General features: G+C 38.1%; 1 protein-coding gene across 1 annotated transcript in view; it reads left to right on the top strand.

The window, feature by feature from the left end:
* Positions 1–22,819, top strand: part of LOC142160955 (alpha-2-macroglobulin-like protein 1) — a 98,693-nt gene that overhangs the window by 54,799 nt on the left and 21,075 nt on the right. The window contains exons 18-31 of the mRNA XM_075216096.1: positions 1,021–1,135; positions 2,819–3,044; positions 3,373–3,499; positions 5,013–5,134; positions 6,018–6,078; positions 6,433–6,516; positions 8,963–9,139; positions 15,961–16,042; positions 17,199–17,355; positions 18,079–18,153; positions 20,586–20,748; positions 21,137–21,342; positions 21,827–22,042; positions 22,452–22,579. Coding sequence (XP_075072197.1) covers positions 1,021–1,135; positions 2,819–3,044; positions 3,373–3,499; positions 5,013–5,134; positions 6,018–6,078; positions 6,433–6,516; positions 8,963–9,139; positions 15,961–16,042; positions 17,199–17,355; positions 18,079–18,153; positions 20,586–20,748; positions 21,137–21,342; positions 21,827–22,042; positions 22,452–22,579 — 1,939 coding nt within the window. The remainder of the gene's footprint in view (positions 1–1,020; positions 1,136–2,818; positions 3,045–3,372; positions 3,500–5,012; positions 5,135–6,017; positions 6,079–6,432; positions 6,517–8,962; positions 9,140–15,960; positions 16,043–17,198; positions 17,356–18,078; positions 18,154–20,585; positions 20,749–21,136; positions 21,343–21,826; positions 22,043–22,451; positions 22,580–22,819) is intronic.

Genomic DNA, 22,819 nt, shown 5'->3' with positions numbered 1-22,819 from the left:
ATCCCACTCCATCACACTGAACCAATGCCCCCCCTTTAACCACACTGCATCAATGCCACCCCTGTACCCCACACAATGCCAGTCATTGATTCCTTACCTAATAATGCTCAGAGTTGGATACATGTCCAATATGCAGGAAAATAATTAAATCTTCCTACTGGAACCGGCTCTCAGTCACTGCCAGTCACTAAAAGCCAGTCTGCCCCAGCAAGGAAATAGATTATAATTTTATAATGAAGTAAAGGGAGGTGAGGAGCTGGAAGGAGAGGGTTGGCTCAGCTCAAGGGTCATCTGCGCAGAACCTATAATATATTGGCTTGTCCCTGGGGAGGTGCCAGACACCAGTAAGTATACCAATGTCAGGATTGGCCACTAATAGGACAGGACCAGACCCGATGAATGAGCCCGGGAAGCCAAGCACCTACATTCCCTCCTCCCTTGCAGGCAAACCACCTACCTGTTAAAAAATATATAAAACCTTTATAAAAATAATGGAAGGGGGGACCTGAGACCACCCCATTAGGCCACCAGCTTACTGGGAAAAGTTCTGGTAAGGCCTACAGCCAATTCCCACTGTGACTGTTTAACAGTGCAGGCTGCCTGATATTGATTTCTGTAACAGAAATCATGGAAAGCACGGCCATCTATGCCAGCTGTCACCATAAATAATACAAACCAGCGCTGTCAACCAATCAGTGTAGACTGCTTCCCATTGGTTTCTATATTGGCAGTTTCAACTGGGAACTAGAGTTATGGGTCAGCTGAGAAGGTTAGAGTAGCTGGAGCCCTAGGCCTCCCAGAGATTACTCCTTGATCCTGGATTTGAAATCACAGGTTGTGCTGGACAGATGATAACCCTATGCATATTGCACAATGATTTTTGCATATATTTAAATATTACATGTTTCATTTATTCTCTCCTATGGATCAAATAACTAGGAATTTTGAGGTTGAACTTCAAGGACAGATTTTGTTTTCAACCTAATTATCTATGTTATTGTGTCCATGTGTTTTGTAAAGGTGGCAGAGACTTCGGTAGAGAACGAGGAAATACAGTGTTACCAGTGCCAAAAGAGGTTGAAAAAGTTCGAAAGGATTTCCCTGAGACCTGGATTTGGCAGCTTCTCACTGTAGGGTGAGTCACTCTCTGAAAACTAGAAACAAACAAACTAATACAGGCCTGGCCAACCTGTGGCTCTCCAGCTGCTTTGAAACTAAAAACTCCAGCATGGTCTGCCAGCAGATAGTCAATAGCAGGCAAGGCATTCTGCGATTTGTAATTTCACAACACTTGGAGAGCAACAGGTTGGCCAGGCATGAACTAATGTGTGCAAAAAAACCAAGATGACAAACAATGATATTAAGTTAATGAAGCAGCACACCTTCTGAAAACTAGAAACAATTGTATCAGTAAATGACGACTTGCAATTTAGAGGTAACTTTTAATATACTTCTTTCTAGTAAAATAAATAAAGTACTACACTTTATCTGCACTGATTTGACCTGCATGTTGCATGATAATTAGAATCAACATGTTTGTCTCTCTCTCTCTCTCTCTCTCTCTCTCTCTTTCTCTTTCTCTTTCTCTCTCTTTCTCTCTCTTTCTCTCTCTTTCTCTCTCTCTCTCTCTCTTTCTCTCTCTCTCTCTCTCTCTCTCTCTCTCTCTCTCTCTCTTTCTCTCTCTCTCTCTCTCTCTCTCTCTCTTTCTCTTTCTCTTCTCTCTCTCTCTCTCTCTCTCTCTCTCTTTCTCTCTCTCTCTCTCTCTCTCTCTCTCCCCCCCCCCCCCTCTATTGGCAGAAACCTAATATTAGGGCACTTGTGCTGTTACATGTAATAGGTGTCAGCGGCATTGGTGGTAGATGTTAAACCAGAAAAAGCTTTTTAGACTTAACCAATTTGTTGCTTTGATTTCAGAACTTTTTGTAACAGATAGTATATGTATATACAGTAGCTCATATATATATAATTATATATATATGTATGTATGTAAGTTTACAGAGAAAAGGATGAAGCTCCAGTTATAAGGTCTTTTTCAGTTCAACTGTCACAGGAAGAACATAGCTGAGAGCCTAATTTCCTGTCTGTGCATGCTCAGTAGAGTGTTGCGAACTTTTAGAGGCTGCCCTACTTCCTGTTCTCACTAGAACACAGGGGACACCGCTACCAAGATGGGAGATAAAGTGTAGCACTTTATATTAACAACTATGTGGGTTGGATAGAAAATTGACGCACACATAGTTTTGATAGCAGTCATATTCAGACCAGATGTTCCAACAAGTTTGCTATTTATCTGATTTATTTTGATCTGATTATTATCTGACATTGCTCTCATTTTGAGGCCAGACATGTGATATTATCAGGCAAATTGCCCAATATCAGCACCTGTTTGGCCATCAGTTCTGTATTAGGCTGAATTAAGCTACATTGAAGCCATTGCCATCTTGAGTGTCACTCTGGGTTGTTTAAACAAATTAGCAAGATCAATAGTAACCTAAAAGACTGGACACTGTCACTATTTCTACACACCGTTCTTGCTACCATTCCTAGTGCTAGCTACACCCAAGCCACAATGCTTTTCTTTAAGATTACGATGGCAAAAACAGTAAAAATGTTCCTCTGTTGACGAATGTCTGCACTACCACTAATTGCCATTGATCAGGGTTCTTGCTATTTGGGACCAGGTTGTTACTCTTTCTCCACTATTATCTTTAGTCGTCCACTTGGACTTCAATATGACTAATGTCAGCTGCTTTCATTGATGATCGATTTTCAATAATTTTCCTTGTACTACAATGCATTTTTTCTTTATTTTACCCAGAAATTCTGGCAGTTCGGAACTCCACCACCGGGCTCCAGACACCATCACAGACTGGAACGCAGGGGCCATCTGTATGGGCCCCAGTGGTTTTGGACTCTCTCCTCCTGCATCCCTTCGAGTTTTCCAGCCATTCTTTGTGTATCTCACCCTTCCATACTCTGTGGTGCGAGGAGAGTCATTTACACTCAAAGCCACTGCCTTTAACTATCTGAAGCAATGCATAATGGTAAATTGAATGACTGAGAATAAAATCTCACTTTTGGACAACAACCTTTCTCTGGCATTATACACTGTACTTTTCTCTGTAGGTGCATTGTGTAACTTATTCATTGAAATGCTTAACCATGTCTAAAGACTACTATATTAGATTAACTAAATATTACTTAATGCTACTTATGATGACAAATCTCGTCACAGTTAAAATTGTAAATTTTCTACTACCCAAAACTGCAAAATAAATTATCTTGCACATTGAAAATTAGCAACGAACTATCTGCAAAATCAATTTTTACCTTATTTATTTTATTTGTTTTTTTTTATTTTTGCCTTCACAGGTTCAAATCACCATGCAGCCTACCCAAGAGTTAGAGCAAATACCATGTGTAGACTGTCAATGTAACAGTTGTTTGTGTGAAGATGAGAGTAAAACCTTCTACTGGAGCCTGAAAGCTTCTAAACTGGGTAAAATGTGATTCTAGAGTCCAAGGTTTAGGCCCTTGGCTGGCTCGCTCACTGTTTTTGTTGTTGTTGTTAGCTAGTTGAATATCTTGGGATTTGTAATTAACATTGAGCTCCACTGAAATTTATAATTGATATTGAATAAAAAAAAATATATATGTGTACACTTTCATATGGCCCAATGCTAATGAAGGTTTTGTAAAAATAATCAGTTGTGTTCAAGGGAGATAATATTATGTACTTGCTTCAGACTGTTCATAGTCATTGCATTTCTAACTCTGTTATGAGCCGCCACACTACTTGTGACGACTCACTCTGTAATTCCCTCCAGACTAGTTGCTGAGCAGCCAGACACTACTCCCTTCTTGTGAAAAATATAAGGGACTGGTTGGCCTCCCTTATGGTTATAGCACTTGTGTATGCCCTTCGTGAAGCCTGCTGTTGCTGAGACATTACCATTTGATAACCTGTTGCCTGACCTTTTGCGTGCCCCTGGATATTCTCTGTCTGCTGCCTGTCTCGACCCTTGGCTTGATTATGGACCATAATACAGAAATGGAAGTTGCTCAATCAATTTATAGGTTCACAGTAGGTGCTTGGAAGGGTGAGTTTATCCTGAAAGGAGAAAATACAGAGAAAATCCCCCAGCAACACTGCTGTAAACCAGTAAAAGAGGTGCTATTCTACTTGTACATAAAAATGCAGAATTTGCATTGGCAAATGTATGATAAGACACCCGCCCCATCAAGGTGCTTATGCTAATAAGGTGGTCCTAGCTTAAAACAATGAGAGTCCCTATATACTAGGTCATGCATTCATGTGTTTTTAAATTGAGAGCTAACTTACCAATTGATACCCCAGGAGCCTCTAAACGGCAATAGAGCACAAGCACTCCCCATGAGCTACTGATACCAAACATGCCTCTCCTACAACAATACAGAAATGGAAGTTGCTTAATCAATGTATAGGTTCACAACAGGTGTTTGAAAGGGTGGGGTTACGAGATAACAGAATGTTGTTTTACTTCTGGACCATCCTTGCTCGCTGCCCGCCCTGACTTTTTGGCTTGTGTCTGGTTACTCCTACACGCTGACTGCCCTCGATCACCTGCATCTTGTTGTATTATTACTACTTCCAACCTTAATACCGTATCGCTACCAGGTAACTAAGATACACTCTGTGCATTCTGTGTATACTGTAAGTCCTAGGGGCATTTGAGTATCTGAGAAAATATTGCTCTCTACAGGAAAAGCAGATTACTGTAGGTGATAACCTCACACACTCTGTTCTGAAAATGTGTCTGGTTTCCAGTGGGAGCTGTTACGCTCACCAATTGGAAATACAATGGCTATTTTACAACTGTCAACAGAACATCTAATTCAGATGAGATATGATAACAAATTATTCTGTTGACAATTGTAATAAGTATGATGCCTATAGAGCTAGTCTAGTTTATTTTTATTTGTTTTTAAAATATACACCACTATTTGAACCTTTCATACTTTGTCATCCACAGGTGAGGTAAATATCACAGTGAGGACAGAGGCTGTGGACACAAAAGAGTTTTGCCAAAATGAGATAATAGTAGTCCCTAAGCAAGGCAGCACTGACACAGTTATTAAGACCTTACTTGTACAAGTAAGTATAGAATATCCAGCTGCAATCTAAGGGGGCCATGAACCAATTATAGCAAAGATTTTTTATTACAAACTGTAAGAGTAAAAAGAAAAATAAATAACATTAGTTCAGTTATCAATTATTAAAAAATTTGTTATTTTTTTAAAGAAATAATCCTGAAAAATAAAAATAAATAAATATAAAGCTTAATATAGAAACATACAAATTGCCCTTTTAATTACACAAAATCATATATACCATTAAAGAGATTTTTAAAAGAAAATTATATTTTTTTTTCCTGTAGCCATAATTTAAAATTAATTTTTCTCTAAAAATGTATTAAAATAGACATCATTTGAAGATGTGCACCTGGAGCTAAATTATAAAAAAAATGTATCTTCATTTAGATCTATGTCTAGGTAATATATCTATGGTCTATATACATATATGGAATCTATTATCAGGTATACTTGGGATAGAGAAGATTTTTTTTTATCATAATTAGCAGTACATATATACTAAATTACATTTAAAAAATGACCCGATCTATCCCCACAGTCCCCTTAATCTCACTTTTCATTATAACATTTAGTTGTGCTCCTCTCAGCAATTATAGGAGTCAATGCACAGTAATTATGTTTATGACATTAGCAAGAAACAATAGCAGATATTTAATGCTATTCTTCTTTTGTTTTTGGAACGTTCAGGATAATAAGCATCCACATAAAATTATATACTATGTAACTGTTTTCAGTTTTTCATGGGATTGTCTCAATATGAAACTTTTTGTCATTCATTTGGAAATATTAATTATAGTCTGTGAGAATAAAGTAAACTCAATATAGTAACCATGTTATTTGGAGCTCATAAGTTCTCTTGGTTTTTTTTTTGTTGGTATCCTCAGCCTGGAGGTATCCTGGAGGAAAAATCTCACAGCTCTCTTATTTGCATCCAAGAGGAAAAAGGTGATCTTGTATTACTTGTATTTATTATTATTATTATTATTATTATTATTATTTTTTCCACCTAATAATATTCTTAACTTTCTATAACATTATAATAATTTTAATTTTCTGCTCAATATTTTCCACTTTTCAAAAAAATTGAGGATTAACCCTTTTTAATTACATAGCTCAGTAATTTTCATTGAGTGACTTATCTAGATATTGATCAGGAACAAGTAAATTAAATATATTTTATAGCTTCTACATTTTCTATTTTAAATGTATTAATATCAACTGATAATGTATTCCAAAGTGTTGACATCTAAGTAATGCAATGCTTAGTTCCACTGACTATTTAAAAATTCTATATTCCAGATCATTCTAAGACAGAGAAGATATTTCTAAAGATTCCTGATAACATTCTGGAGGATTCTGAGAGAGCTCATATAACCGTGTTGGGTAAGACCCATACCGTACAGATCTTCATCAAATATTTCTCATCTGTAATGGACACAACTATATAGGGATATAGTATGGTAGATAAAATTCATGAACTATTCTCAAGATACTGGCATTGATCTAATGCTGGCTGAATATGCTGTGATATTGCAGGAGTGAAGTTGAAATTAGCACAATATCGCAGTATTTGTGGAATCACAACTGTATTGATCCCCAACAATCTGATCAAAATTGATTTAATCAGTTTTAGACAAGTAAGTAAATGCCATCTGAACATGACCACTATTGTTCTGCGTGTACACTCATCTTCTGAGGATAACTTCTAACAAGTTGCAATGAATTCAGAACTGATCTGGCCTTTCGACCCGAGCACTGAATGGCCATATCACGTTCAAGTTAGCCTCCTACTGTGATAATACCAGGGTTTTAGGACTTATGCCCACTAGATGACCCTGGGATCTAGGTGTTCTTTGATAACACATGCAAGAATGGAAAATACAACATTATCTATATTACAGAAATGTACAGACAACTGTAAAACAATAGCTAGGGCAATAATATGTAAATATTAAAACAGCTAGTATTTCACCAGATTCCATAGGAGTCCTTACCGTAACCCAGAGTCAATTTATTTTAAGTCATTATTATTTTCAATGAGCAAAAATGGTAAAAAGGCCAAAATGAACCGTTCTCAGGTCAAGTTGTAAAAATACAGCTAATGGTCCTCCACAGTTATCTTGAAAAGGCTCAGTGCGTTCTATGGGATTTCTGTCTGGCCAAGTTGTATTTCTGAACAAAGTGGTCCTGATACAGATATCCTGATAACTGGGGTGCACTGGTTATTTCTGATCATGGTTTTCTCCAGATAAGCTGCTTAAAAGTATGCCCCTGTCAAAATGTAGCTCCCATACACAGTGTACGCCTCTGACACAGCTATGGATCTGGTTATGAAATCTTGATGTTCCAACCTCCTCTGCCACACGCTTGCTACCTGTATGGTAGGGATCTGAACACCATACTCCCGTAGGGATAGACATAAGGATATCCTTACAAAGAATAAATGATCAAATAAGGTTTGAGGTTACCATAGGTTAAAAATTGGGCAGATTAGATGGGCCAAGCGGTTCTTATCTGCAGTCAAATTCCATGTTTCTGTGTTAGGCTTACCAGGTGGACAGATCCTCGAGCAGCTCCCAATGGAGAAATGGATTAGTGGGGCAGAATTTCAGACATACAATGGGCACTAGATGAAGGAACCAAATCAGGTATCATGAATGAACTGGTAAGAGTCAAAACTCTAACACCAGACAAAATAAATCCTCAAACACACAGAATTTTTCATGCAGGACTCAGTTAACATGAAAAGTTCTACCCTGCAAGGTCATTCTAAGGTGATTGTCTCTGTGATTGGCAGAGAGCTGGCCAGGGAATGGATGTGAGTGGAATAGATGTTCAACCCCAAATTGTAATCTCCCTGCTGAGAATAAGCCCAGAAGTCTTATAGATTCCAGAGGGACACCCTAGTTCACTTAAACTAGTGAACACAGGGCTTAATCCTAGTTGATGAAGTGCAGCTGCCTCTTTTAACCCCATCCATGTCTTTATGATGTGAAAGGGATTTTAGATGCTTCAACGGATGGTTGCAGTCCACCTTCCCTGCTAAGTGGGGCAATATATATTCCAACTCAGTGAATGCAGTAAAGTTCTGACAGGTCCGATTGGTACCACAGTGATGATCCAAGTCCGAATACAGTCTTTGTTCATAGTGATGGATAGGAGATGTTGACTATAGTCCCATCTCGTCACACCTACATATGTTGCCAACTTGGACAAAGATTCTGTCCACATGGCTTGTGAGCATGGTAGGATTGTGTGGCCACCTTACACATAACTTCTCACACAAATTTGTTTTGACAGGTAAAGACACAAATGTATATAAATTATGACATATTTACAAGTTTGTAAAAATTAAATGAATACTACAGCAGTACAAAAAATCACCAACCTATGAAACAAATTGTTTAAACTGCATTACCACATAGGCCCTAATTTATAGAGGCACACAATTTTGAAGTCTGAACGTAGACATAAACCTATGTTGTGATTTTTACATGTGTATTTTAAGTTGTGCATATCTTCAGATTTGTCAGCTCAGTATTTAGCTTTTAGATGCGGTCTGTCAGACTGGCCCAGTGTAATGATACGTCACTCACCATCATTATTTAGTCTAAAATATTGAGCAATTTATTTGCTTTTATGCTTAATTAAAACTTTATAATCAGACAATACAACAGGTCATTTCTTATAGATAAAGTTTCAAAAGAATTTTGTCAGGAAAAAAAAAATAGCAGCATTAAAATACATTTTAAAACGGTCACTTCCCACTGTCCATTGGTAATTTTTCAGTTACCCTTTATAATACTAGGCTTATTTTGTTACCCTGCAGGAGATCTGATGGGCACAGCTATGCAGAACCTGGACCGTCTTCTGGCTATGCCATATGGCTGCGGAGAGCAGAACATGGTTCTTTTTTCCCCCAATATCTTTATTCTGCAGTACCTGGAGAAGACTCATCAACTAAACAATGAAATCAAAAGCAAAGCCACTAAGTTTCTTGAAAGCGGTGAGAGATACTGGCCCTAATTTCATTTTGCCTTTTAATTATTCACGAAAAATATATTATTTTCTTTAACCATTCCTACACTTATTTCTAATAGGCATCAGACATTTAATTTAGCCCGCAGCTACTTCTTTAGTACAGAAAAATAGCTAAAAGCTCCATTTTTACATATTGCAATGGTTTCTTGTCTGTGCGTGTTTTACAAAACTATCATATATTTTAAATAAGTTGGTATCCAAACTATGGCAGTTGTGGCCTGGCCAAGGACTTATGCAGATAGTACATAGTTGCCTACTCCCGAGCTTTTGGGAGTTCTCTCGGAGTCCCTGGAGAGCAGGGCAAGCTCCCTCATCCAGCTCTCTTCATTGGTGAAGTGGAGGTGGGGCTAAATGCATCATCCTGGCCCTGTCCCCTGCTGTGATAGGCCAAAACTATAAAGGATTAGCAAGGGCGGGACCTAATGACACAATTTGCATGGTCACGCCCCCATTATGAAGCCCCCTCCCGGACAGCTTGCTGCAAAAGTCGGCTAGTATGAGATACAGAAAGCTGCAGGTATGTTTGCATAAAGCACACCTGGAGCAAGATTCATGTTGGTTATGATGATCAGCTTGCGAGTGGTAAAGGTATTAAATAAATACATTTCTTTTAAAAACTGTGGCTCTTCCTCCCACCAAAAGTACTCATAGCCTAGGCTGATAGCGACAATTTCCTGGAAAGAAGGCTTGTCATTCAGAAAATTTAGGTGGCGTATTGAACTACACTGATACAATGTAGTTTATGCATACCTTTTATGAATAAACTACATTGTATCAATGTAGTTCTATAGCAGCTTAAAGCTACATGGGGAACATGTCTTATGTTACCCCAGTCATTGTGTGTAGTGTTGAAGTGCAAAGGTTAGACAGTGCACCCCTTCTCTAGCCCTGGCTAGCTCCTGGGCATGAGTGTAAATAACCAAGGAATCCCTGTACATACAGGTTTTTAGCTCAATCAAGTCTGTTTGAAGGTGTTAGAACACAGGTGATGTCACTTTGTGGTGCAGTGCAATAAAGGTCACAATAAGTTGGGCACCAGACCATCTATATGTTTCAAAATAAACAATTAATTTACATTCCTCTTCACTCCATGGGAGAGTGTTCCACAGTATAGGAACAGTCCTGAAGGTGGCAGTGAGAGGTAATCAGTGTCGTTGTGAGGCCTTTGTGTCCTAATCTTGCAGTTGTAAATTTGTGTCCCAATCTGTCCAAGTCCTCCCATCAAAATATCCAAAACTAAACTGAAAAGCCATATGTGAACTCAGTGCAACGGGCACATTTGCACAATAATAGTTGCTTTACATCCCAAAGCATCATGCACATTGTGGTGCTGTATTTTGCATATTTATAAACATGCCTTTTGTATCATTAAAAAGGTATAATTTATTTTGTATTTCACATTTATTATGCCATTTACAATGAAATTGAAGAAAATGTAATCATGATGTACAACGCTTGTCATCACCCTCTCCTCACAATATACATGATTGTCTATGAAATTCTGCAGCATATCCTATAGCCAGTTGCATATTCACTGAAATAAAGGGACAATATTTACATTTCTTTTATTTAAACGTGTTGGTGTATGTGAGTATCTTTAAATGAATTGAGCATAATGGTGCTGATGTGGAGTTGGTCACCATATCACACTCCCCCCTGCAGGACTTCACATGGTGAAGTTCCTGCCGCAACTGACCAGATTTGCGCCCATCTTCCAATCTTTCAAAGCTCACTTAAACCCCATGTGAAGCGGTGATGACTACCCCAACACTACTTATCCCGACGGAGGAGGAGACCAGGGGGGGGAGCCGGATAGCCAGCTGACCGCAAGGTAAGTATTTTCTTCTTTTTTTTCAGGTTGTTTTTTTTGCTGCCTCCGACGGGCCCCCCTGGGCTGCAGGGCCCCGGGGCACCTGCCCATTGTGCCTAATGGGAAAGACGGCCCTGGATGATGTCACCGATAACCGTGAATTCTAACCTAATTACCTCTCAGATTACCTGTTGACGTAGGTAATACACTAGGGCTGCCAGCTAGTTAACTCGGACATTGTTCTAATTACAAACCAAATCTAAGCTGCTCCTCATAACAATGGACATTTGAGACAAATGGCAATTACATTAACTAACACAAGCAAAATGACTTCTGCTGTCCTGTTATTTTCAGACAGTATGGCAATATTCTTTCTATTTCTAATACATACAATATGATACAATACATATTGTACGCAGAATCAATCTGCGCATACCCAGAACAGACAGATATGGCCGTGAAACAGAGAGACACCGATGTGTATGCAAGCTTCGTTCGTGCAACAGTGAGTGCAAGGAGCAATTACTACAGCTTTCGTCTTTGGAAAGTGAAGTGGGCAGGGAAGGGGTGTTTTGCTGTATGCAATGTACAAAAGGGGAGTGGCAAACTCGAGTGCATGCAGCCACGGACGTATTTTTTTCACTGTTTTATCATTGATGCCTTTATTATTATTTTCTTATTTTCCTGAGCATTCTTTTGAGAATGTATAATCCACATAGGTACTGGACATAACATGCAGTCTCTTGTGTAGTAGAACACAGCAGACCTACACCCGCATGTATCTTGAGATTCGTTTCTTGATGAATTCAGGAGTCCACACCTCATAGACACGTGTGTAGAATACGGAGCGCAAATTGTGGTCAGAATGCGTACTCTAGTGGATCAGGCCCACTGTGTATATAGTGGGAAAATCTCAGCTGTCAATGTCAAGGCTTCTCCTGTCACTGAATGATTTTGAACTGTAGTGACTGGAACTTCCTTTAGCTGCTATCCAAAAGCAAGCAGGCAGTATAGGAAAATACTAGTGATTGGCAGAGTGGCTAGTTGGGCTCTCGACTGCAGTCATCAGGGGTGGGTTCTCGCAGCAAGCAGCTCTGTTTGTCTTCACAGATTTTTTTTCCTATTGGATTACAACGACAGAAGAATTTCCCATTGGATTATGATGCATCAAGAACAAAGAAAAAGGCAAACAAGGGTTATTGAGTATTTTATTCAAATAAACTTTATTTAAAAATTGTGTCATTGGGCCTGAGTCATTAAGGAGAGCAAAGCATAAAAAAGGAGTAAACTTGTACCTGGGCAAAACCATGTTTTCTCCCCCATGGAGGGGGAGGTAAATTTAAAATGTGGGGTCAGATTGATAGTTGGGGTAGGGAATGTCCTAGATCAACTTTAAATTTTATTGTACAAATAAAGCAATCAAGTATTTGTGTGCTACATGAAAAAGCAGACAGTATTTTCCTTATGTGCAAATAATAAACTAATATTGCACCCCTTGCATGGTAACATGGTTTGTTCAGGAGCAAACTTACTCCTTATTTTCTTTTCTCTCCATAATAACTAGGCCCATTGTGCTTATTATTTCATTGTGGTACTATAGTCCGGAGTCTATTGTGGCGTGCAGATGTTGGTGATTTCAAGAAGGAGTAGGGCGCTACAATTATATGTCCGGAAAAGTGTCTATGTTTATGTGAAAAAAATAAACAGTGAAATTGAAATGAAATATTATTTATTTATATATATATATATATATATATATATATATATATATATATATATATATATATATATATATATATATATATATATGATGAATGAAAATGAAAGAAGAAACAATGACTCAGGACTCGGGTAGGTATTAATTATGATATAGCTCTTTTTTTGGTTATTTGCGCATCTGCAGCTTACAGGAACCAACATAAGGAACAATCAGTATTCCTACACTAGGTATTTCTAGTGGAGGTATTCTGTTTGTGTTCCAGAAATCAGACACTGATGCATCCGGACTTGCCAATAAGAGTCTCTTCCTACACTCAGCAAATTGCAAGTGCAACACTTTCCTAGTTCCTGGTTCCAGATCACCACAGTTGCTGTCGTTTCCTGCTTCCACCTGCTGAATACAGATCTCAACCTTTTACCCTTCATATGAATTCCCCCTTATCCTACTGCTGTTTTATGGACTTCAATCATTTACAATCTGAGTGAGTTCAGGTTTATTTTTCTGGCTGTTATATGGACTGCAAACCATTATCTCTCTGTGGGAATTCAGCTTCATCCTGTGGCTGTTATGAACTGCAACCATTATCCCTCTGTGTGAATTCAGCTTCATCCTGTTGCTGTTATATGAACTGCAAACCATTAATCCTTTGTGTGAATTCAGCTTCATTCTGCCTGCTGAAATAAATACTTTGGTTATTTGTTCCTCATGTGGATTCACATTCATTCTATCTGCTTATTCACATATTTCAGCTGTTATCTTCTGTGTGGATCCTCCTCTCCTCAATCTATTCCTGTCTCACCTACTGGCTATCTGGGGTAATAGGTTGTTGTTCTGAGTCATCCACCTTCTGGAGCCATTTATGTGTCTCGGGGTACCGACTTCCAGTATCAGGCCTACCCCAGGTTCTGAGTTGTCCAGGGCCAGTTCCAGACTTAGTGCGTTCAGGAGGTTGCCACCCGTGTGTATCCTCTGCCTCCGTTCTGAGTCTTCCCAGTCCCAGCAAAGTTGTGGTACTATATTTGTCTGAGTCTCTGATTTATTGGAGGTACTGACTCTCTGGTTGTGGGTTGAGGTCCCCCCTGTTCCCTCATCCAGGTTCCAGTCCATCAGGTCCAGATTCCAAGCATTTATTTCAGTACGAAGTCCAGTCCAGCAATCCATTACATGGATATAACATCCAGTATACGTGATTAGGGCAAGCTCTATGAGCAAGGCGTTCATCAGGTCTCCCAGTTTCCAATACACTCCTGTCCCAGAACCCTATTGCCATGACAATTTGGTAGTAATAAGAAAATAAAAATAAATGTAAAAATATGTACAAATAAAAGTACAAGTAAATTAACATAAAAATAAAAGGAATATAAAAGGAAAAGTAAAACATAATTTTAATTTTATTAATGTTATTTTTTTTACAAAAAACTACTAATAATAAATATCACATATGGTGTTATGTCCTGTAACTGGTACATTTATATTGTAAGAAAGGAACCTAAATCAAAGTCACTGTTCAAACCATAAGGAATCAGTGTTTTCATCTGATATATCCACTTGGTTTTTGTGCGTGAACTATTTGCCAAAAAGTCTCCCTCTCGCCAGAACCTCTCTATATGTTGAATCTCTAGAAATTTCAGCCTTTTGGGGTCACATTTCTGATTGTTTACAAAGTGGTTGGAAACACTATGGGGTATATTTACTAAACTGCGGGTTTAAAAAAGTGGAGATGTTGCCCATAGCAACCAATCAGATTCTAGCTGTCATTTTGTAGAATGCACTAAATAAATGAAAGCTATAATCCGATTGGTTGCTATAGGCAAAATCTCCAGTTTTTCAAACCTGCAGTTTAGTAAATATACCCCTATGTTGCTTCAGACCTCTTCTCCTATAATGTACAAAAGGAAGAACTAGGTGGTTGTTTGCAGAATAGGTGCACATAATCTCCCAGGAGTTAACAATCAAATATAATTTTTGTTCAATGGACGTCTTAAAATTAAAATATAACCTTTATTAATTTGAAATATAAGTGCTTGTGAGTAAAAGTAATAGTGAAGTGATTTCCAAAATCGCTGGATGCACTCACTGTATATATCCTGAATACCTAATATGACTGAAGATTAATTGCCTATAATAGAAAGGCTAGATTTTAATGATAGTACAGAAGCTATAGGAATAACCCTATGCTTCCATAATGCCACTCACAGTACAATCTTGGATTGAGAAAGGGAGTATGGTCTCCTGTCTATAACCATACCCTATGATACTCACTGATTTTCACAAGGCAAACATAGCCTAATTATGAGAAATGCACAATGAGTCCAATAATCTATCTTGTTCTCCTCTAAATCCTTGAACAGTAGTAACCAAACACTTAAATGGAGCACTTCCTTCACCTAAGTAATAAAACCCTTGATTTAACTAGGGAAGGCTCCACTAAAGCAATAATCTCCCTGTATAGGTTCCTAATTAGCGACTCAACCTGTATTAACACTGCCTGTCTTGCATTCCATGTATGGTGAGTGAATTGCTATCTGCCTCCTAGTCGCTCCATTCTAGCTCTGTATTTAGGGAGCTTCTAACTTTAACATAGGTATCCATCTTTTATAAGCTCTGGATCAAGCTGCATGCAGCGAAAACGCCAACACGCGTTTCCACACACACTCTTTAGTCTATGTGAGCAGTAATATAGTTTTATAATTTGACAAGCAAGATCAGAAATCTTTTAATGCCCAGGATAGTTTTATAACTTGTGCTACCATTTTGGTTAAACTTGGATTAGGGCTAGGTCTAGGGTTAAAACTTGATTTAGGTTCCGATTTTAGATGTGGTAAGATAAGATCAAAGTGTCAGGATTTGGATTTTAAAGTTGAGATTAATGTCTTTTTTTTAACTTGAACTTTTTAACTTAATAGTAAAAACAGGGGACGCTTCTTGAAACACTGGGTTCTATTTTTTAAGCATTAAAGAGCCTTAATTAAAATTGTCTGAGTAGCATAAGCTAATAATGTGTTTAAAAATTATGTAAGTTATTGAAGGTTAAGATCATGTGATAAGCCTCTGCCTACTTATTGGTCAAATTATTAACATTTTATGTCCAAATCTGCCCGATATTTATGAATTAAGATTGGGAATTGCTGATATTCAGAGAGCCTTGGAACTCTCCATATTATTTCACTGATCTCTTTATGTCTTTATTGTGGATTTCAGAATCTGTTGATAACTTTCTGGCTTTTTAATCTATGCTTTCTGTTATTCCCCATAGGGTATCAGAGACAACTGACATACAAACGTAATGATGGGTCATACAGCGCTTTTGGAAAGAAAGACCCAGAAGGAAACACTTGGTAAATGACGTTGCTTAAGTTAGTACTTTTAGTGCATGAAGCACATTTTCAGCCAGTTAATACATTCAGCAGGTTAATCTGCCACATCATACGTGCAATGTTCTCGCTTGACAATGGTATAAAAACAGTTTTTCCTTCAAAGTATTTTTACTGCAGTTGGGTAGTTAATATACAACTATAACCATAAGACACAATAGTGTTTAAATATATTTAGTACACGTTTATCTTAGACTATAACATTCATATATCTTATTGGCTTCTTATAGCATATACAGTATGAACTCATTTACTCAATTATTCTCATTTTTCCTTTTTAGCACAGACACAGACCATACAGTTTTCTCTCTGCTCAGCTGCCACCAATGAACACAAACACTAGTACATGTATAGATGCTGCACCCCCCTCCAAGCCTAATAACGACAGCCTATTAGATAGCCCAAGCATCTATGTCACCAATACCTATATGAAGAGCCATTGATTCATCCATTCTCCAGCTGTCTCTTTAAAGCACACACATGGTCTCAGCTGAAACAATGGCTTCCAGTCTAATCTAACATCTCCCGGAGATGTTAGCAACCCCCTAACTCAGCAACTGCAAAATGTACATATGAATTTTACCCTCACACAGCTCGACTATTAATACACTAAAGTACACACGTATATCATACAATATGTTCTCTTGTCCTATAGCCTATATACCTTCTGACACCTATGATGTGATTGATAATCCTATCATTATGATTATACAACCTTTGCTGCAGCAATAAACTCATTCAGTTCACCAAGTAGACAGTTAGATTTTAAAAACTGCCCCTTACATCATTGACTTCTGAGGGGGGCTGTCATCTATAGTGACATTCGTGAAAGCAATAGGTAAAGACATTGTACATCTTGGGAAACTAGAAATAGAATGTTAGCACTGAGCTTTCCACCATTTGTATCTGCTGTCAGTCATTCCAACTTTCTCCTGCAGCACTGGATTGGCCCCTTGAAATCATGTGATAATACCTGTGCAATCAGGATCAGTCAAAATAATCCTAAGAAATTAGTTCAGGGTTTCGAAATTGGGAGACATAGCAAGAAATTGTTGGCGCTGTCTTATTTTAATATTTGTATGGAGAAATGTCTCTCAATGTATACATTATTTTCCCACAGGCTGACTGCATTTGTGGTGAAGTCCTTCAGCAAAGCTCGACCTTATATTTTTATAGACGAGAGCCACCTGAACCACTCCTTCACCTGGCTGAAAAATAATCATCAAGATAACGGCTGCTTCCGCAGTGTGGGGAGGCTTTTCAATAATGCTATGAAGGTGCATCAAATTTACAGTAATTGTGCTAAAAGGATATATGTGATAAAGGGGGGCATTATTGCTACTGCACTGAATTATAACATAATAAAACACTTCAAAACTTTTCAGGAATGTACAAATATTTACGTTACACAGGTTGGGACCAAAAGACGAATCTGAAAGTTTCAGGAGCAAATAAAATATTTCTAATGCCCTTATTGACATACCATACAACTGGTGCTCAATCGCCCCGTTCATCTTAACCAATTGTGCTTCAACTGTTGATATACACACATACAGTAAAACCATACTGTAAATACCTACCACACATAGAAATTGTGTAGTGTATACAAATCTTCACTTCTAATAAGCTACCATTTTTTTCGGACACTTTTAACACATCCAATATCCTGCAAAATATTCCTTTGGAAGCAGTGGGGGAAAACCGGAAAGAAGGGTGAAAGAGTAAAGGGGAGGGGAAAGAAACGTGGGTTGGAGTAAATGTAGGATCATGGTGACAAATAAATGCATAAAGAGCGGGAACTGTTCAGTAAATAGGAATACCAGTTGCGCTAGATTTAGATTGATTATTCCTGAGTTCTGGAATGAGAGACTCCACATTCTTTAAGAAAATGAATAAAAGCAAATTGTTTTTTTCTTTAACTCTTTATTTACAAGGCCAGGCTTGGGGATGTTTCAGTGATATTTAGAGTTTAAGCAAGGCCCATTATCTCTGCATTACAGGGAGGAGTGGAAGATGAAATCTCGCTCTCTGCTTATGTAACAATAGCTCTCTTGGAGGCTGGTCTATCTCTACAGGTGAGTGATCAAGGTCATCATAAGGTTGATAATCACTTTGTGCAATTTTTGTAAGAAAAAAATAAAATGTGACAGTTTCCTGTGCATAGAAATGGCATTAATTTATCGGCTGGCCACAAAAATCCGCTTGTAGGGGTGGATCAGTGGTGTACAAGTACTTGTTAAGTACAGCAGGGATGTGCCCACAGAAGAATAGCATCAATGCTGTAAATACAGCTTAGTGCATATATTAGTGGTGCTATATAAATACCTGATGATGATAATGCATAGACAGCATCTCCATTTACGCCTCTTAGGAAGCATATCTGTTGGAGCTCCCTAAGGCCTGATGTAAAAATATAAGCTGATGACCCCATCAACATGTATAGTTACTGTTTTAAAAAAGAATAGTTAAAGAAATAAAATATAGAGTGCCCCCCAATTAAAATAAGTAACCTGCACCAGTTCTATTGTCTGGGCTGTTTAGGGCTAAAGCACAAGTGTGGAGTCTTCCTGCAAAAGAGGTAACTGGAACCAGGTTATTACACTGGAATCTGTTACTTACTGGAGAGCGTGGAATGTTGATTTGTCTTTATTTAATTAATCTCGTTATTTAAAGCTGTACATACTTGGCAATAATCATCACCTTTATTACAGTATCTTTACTCCAGCCGCATCAAGATAGGCGAATATTTACACTGTATTCCTAAGACGCCAAAGGTCAAGTGTAAATAGTATACAGGCACCAATAATGTTAAAGGTTATATATTAAACCAAACATCATAATAAAATCAGTGCACTGATAACAATGTGTACAATCAGATTATAAATATATTCCAAAATGAAGTCCTGGATAAAACAGGACTATATATTGCTCAGTACTAGTTAACACTACTGGACGTTACACTACGACCAAGTACTTTGCTATGACTTTTTTTTTTTAGTCTGTTTATCCATATTGTATCACTATTTTGAGTGCTTGTTTATCCAGGACTTCATTTTTGGATATATTTATAATCCGATTGTACACATTGTTATCAGTGCACTGATTTTATTATGATGTTTGGTTTAATATATAACCTTTAACATGATTGGTATCTGTATACTATTTACACTTGACCTTTGGCGCCTTAGGAATCCTTTTTATCACTACATTAATTTTGGAGGGTTGAAGCCCACCCCCCACGAATCCTCTAGGCAACCTACCTCTATTACTATAGGAAGCGCAGATTCCATACCTTCTTTTACCCATTTACACTGTATTGATTATGTTCGGATTGAAAAATTTAAGCCTGCTTTACATCAGTCCCTGTGCTGGATACAGAGTACATACTATGCAAAGAACTCATCATTATACATGGCCAGTACAGTGTCACAGTGGTCAGCATTTCTGTCTCTCAACACTAGGGCTATTGGTTCAGTTCTGACCTGGGCACTATCTGTTAGTGTTTGTATGTTTTTCCCATGCTTGTATAGGTTATATCCAGGTACTCCGGTTTCCTTGTATTGTACAAAAACATACTGATAAAGCAGTGGCGTAACTATACATTTTGGTACCCTGGGCGAGACAGGGCACTGGCGCCCCCCATCTAGGGAGGGGGAGGAGAGAGGGAGAGATTAACTTACCAGAGTTTGATGCTTGTCTTTAACTTCCGCCCTGTGGAGCGCATGTGCATTCCACTGACAGGAAGTTTGGCATTTAGAACGCAAGTTTGCGTTCCAAATGCCGAACTTCCTGTCAATGGAACGCACATGTGTTCCAAGGCGGAAGTTAAGGACTGAAGCATCAAACTCTGGTAAGTTACTCTTTCCCTCTCTCTCTTCTTCAGCCTTTAAGTGGAACTTAAGGGCTGAAAGTATGAAGGCAGTTAGCGGGCGGCTGCTGCGCCCACCTGGCTTTGCACCCTGGGCGACGGCACCGCCCGCACCACCCTCGCTACGGCCCTGTGATAAAGTAATTGACTTCTGATAAAATGGGTCTAAATTGACAAAATGGACCCTAGTGCATTTGTGTTTGTATGGTAGGAAATTTAGACTGCAAGCTCTAATGGAGCAGCCAGGTACCTATGTAAATAATAAAATTTTCTCTGGAAAGCACTGCGTAATATGGTGGTACTATACAAATTAATAAACAATAATAAACAAATGAGGAACATACATACGGTACAGTTAGGTGTACAGTGGCCTAAGGGAATAACAGCACACGAAGTTTAAGGCTGCCTACTGCATATTTTTGGCTTTCTTGAAGCTGAAATTATAACCAATAAGACAATACATTTTCTAGCAGTTACAAAAGTCATCAATTTATTTTACCATGTGGAATAAGCTATCACAAATGGCATTTTTTTCAAAGTCATTTTCAATAATAGAATTAGTCTGCTATGGTATTTGACGAAACACTAGCAAAAATAGATTGGTATGTTAACAAAAGTTCTGGTTCCCTTCCAATGCAGGATCCTCTTGTTAGTGACGCTCTCTCCTGTTTGCGGAAGGCCGCTGTGCATGTGACCAATGTATACACGCAGGCTCTGCTGCTCTACACCTTCACGTTGTGTGGAGATACCGATCTCAGTAAAACTTTGATGGATAAATTAGATAAAAAAGCTGTGCGAGGAGGTAAGAGATTTAGCTACAGGTATATATGGTGCGTATATACATTATACTTAGATACCAGAACATTGATCATTGTATAGGGTTCTTCTCATAAGTCTCTACTCTACCTGTTATGCAATGAAATGACTATGGTATTGTGCATATAACCGATATATAAACATGTGATAAATATCACTATGTAGCAAGACACTCATGTTAGGCTCACCCATTTCTAATTACACCAGAGGAGGAACATTTGGCATAGCACTGGTCTGGTTTATTTGATTTCACTGTAAATCCTATATTCTATTAATAATGATTTGTGTGTTTATTTGTCCCAAATGTATATTTTTAAGTAGCATTTACCATTTCCTTTTACAGCTCTCACAGTATTATCCCTCTGTATCTCCAGATGGACAGTTGCACTGGAAACGGGATACTACTCCCCCCTCTGACGCTCCATACTGGTCCCGAGCACCATCCGCAGAGGTGGAATTAACAGGCTATATGCTACTTGCTCTCATCTCAAGCCCCACAAAGGACCTAGGAAAAGTTTCTCAGACTGTAAATTGGTTGAGCAAACAGCAGAATCCATATGGAGGATATTCTTCCACACAGGTGAAATAAAGAAGTAAAGCAGGGTGGTGAATAACAGTAAACTAGAGACATTGAGGATAAGGACCTACAAAGGACCATCAAAGAATGATTGACTAAACTGCTATTTGCAACATAGATCAATATGAGAATCAGAAACACTAGTGGAACAGTGTCTGTAGGTGTCAAGTTTTCATAAATAATGGTAGAATTACAAAACAATTACTTTAAAAAAGTAAGATAGAAGTAAGATAGAAGTAAGATAGAATAACCATTATGTTACTCTGTAATATTAGTATAAAAATAACAATTGGTTTTAACCATTTGAATAGTTAAAGGGACACATACTGTATATACCTAAATTTAACAATATTTACTTTCTTTAGTTGGACATATACAATCTCTAGTACCTGATCTCATTCATCACCTTTGTTTATATAAAAAAATGTTAATATCTTCTTCCTATATAACTCTGGAACACTTACACACTACCTTCTTCCTTTCCCAGGATACAGTTGTGGCTCTTCAGGCTCTGTCCAAGTATGCAGAGTGCACATATAGTGATAAGGGGGATATGACTGTCACAGTCACTTCCACATCAGGGTTTCTGGAGCAGTTTCATGTGGACAAGAATAACCGTCTCCTACTCCAGAGAGCGACACTACCAGCCATCCCTGGAGAGTACACAGTGACAGCCACAGGGAGTGGTTGTGTCTATGTACAGGTGAGTGGAACCTTTCCCTCACCATCTTCCCTCTCTCAGTCTTTCTCTAGCTCAAACCATTGTGAGTCATTTTGGAAAAGGACAATGTCAGTCTTTTCTGCATTTGTGTCTTCTTGAAAGGATTATGATGAAATGATAAGTGTTTTAAGAGAGTAAAGGAGAAGGTTAGTTAAGGAGTTTTATAAATATGGTTACTGTGAGTTAATATTTGTACTGTTGATAACATGTTTCTATTACATGCCAAACATATGTAAAGTGTTGTTAAAAAGTGCTTAGGTAGACAACAAATTAATACACAATAGGGAAGAGTACCTATTAATAAGCTATTTAGTATAACAGGCACAATGATTACATTTTAGGTATGATTTTTTTTGGATGTTAAATCACCCTGTGTGTCCTCAACCAACAGACCGTCCTGAGATACAACATCCCTCCACCCAACATTGATGTCACCTTTATATTGAGTGCGATATCTCTTTCCAGCAAAAAATGTTTGGAGGGTACAGTGACACCTTTTGAATTAATCATCAATACGACGTGAGTCCTTTATGTTATTTTTGTTCTTTCTTTCTTGTGTTCTATACACTGTTATACTAATATAGGCTAATAAGCAGTGAAATACTATAGTGATTAATAAACACTGATTGCATAATACTGATCAAGACACACTGCAATCCTAATAGTGACCATTAGTCGCCCCTATCCTAATTGGGACCAATAAAAGCTGCTATCCTAATAGTGATCAATAAAGACTGATATCTTTGTAGTGAGCAATTA

The sequence above is a fragment of the Mixophyes fleayi genome, chromosome 6 (assembly GCF_038048845.1).
Source record: "Mixophyes fleayi isolate aMixFle1 chromosome 6, aMixFle1.hap1, whole genome shotgun sequence".
NCBI classification, from domain to species: domain Eukaryota; kingdom Metazoa; phylum Chordata; class Amphibia; order Anura; family Limnodynastidae; genus Mixophyes; species Mixophyes fleayi.
Note: the sequence above shows the minus strand (reverse complement) of the source record. Positions and strands in the feature narration are given on the sequence as shown.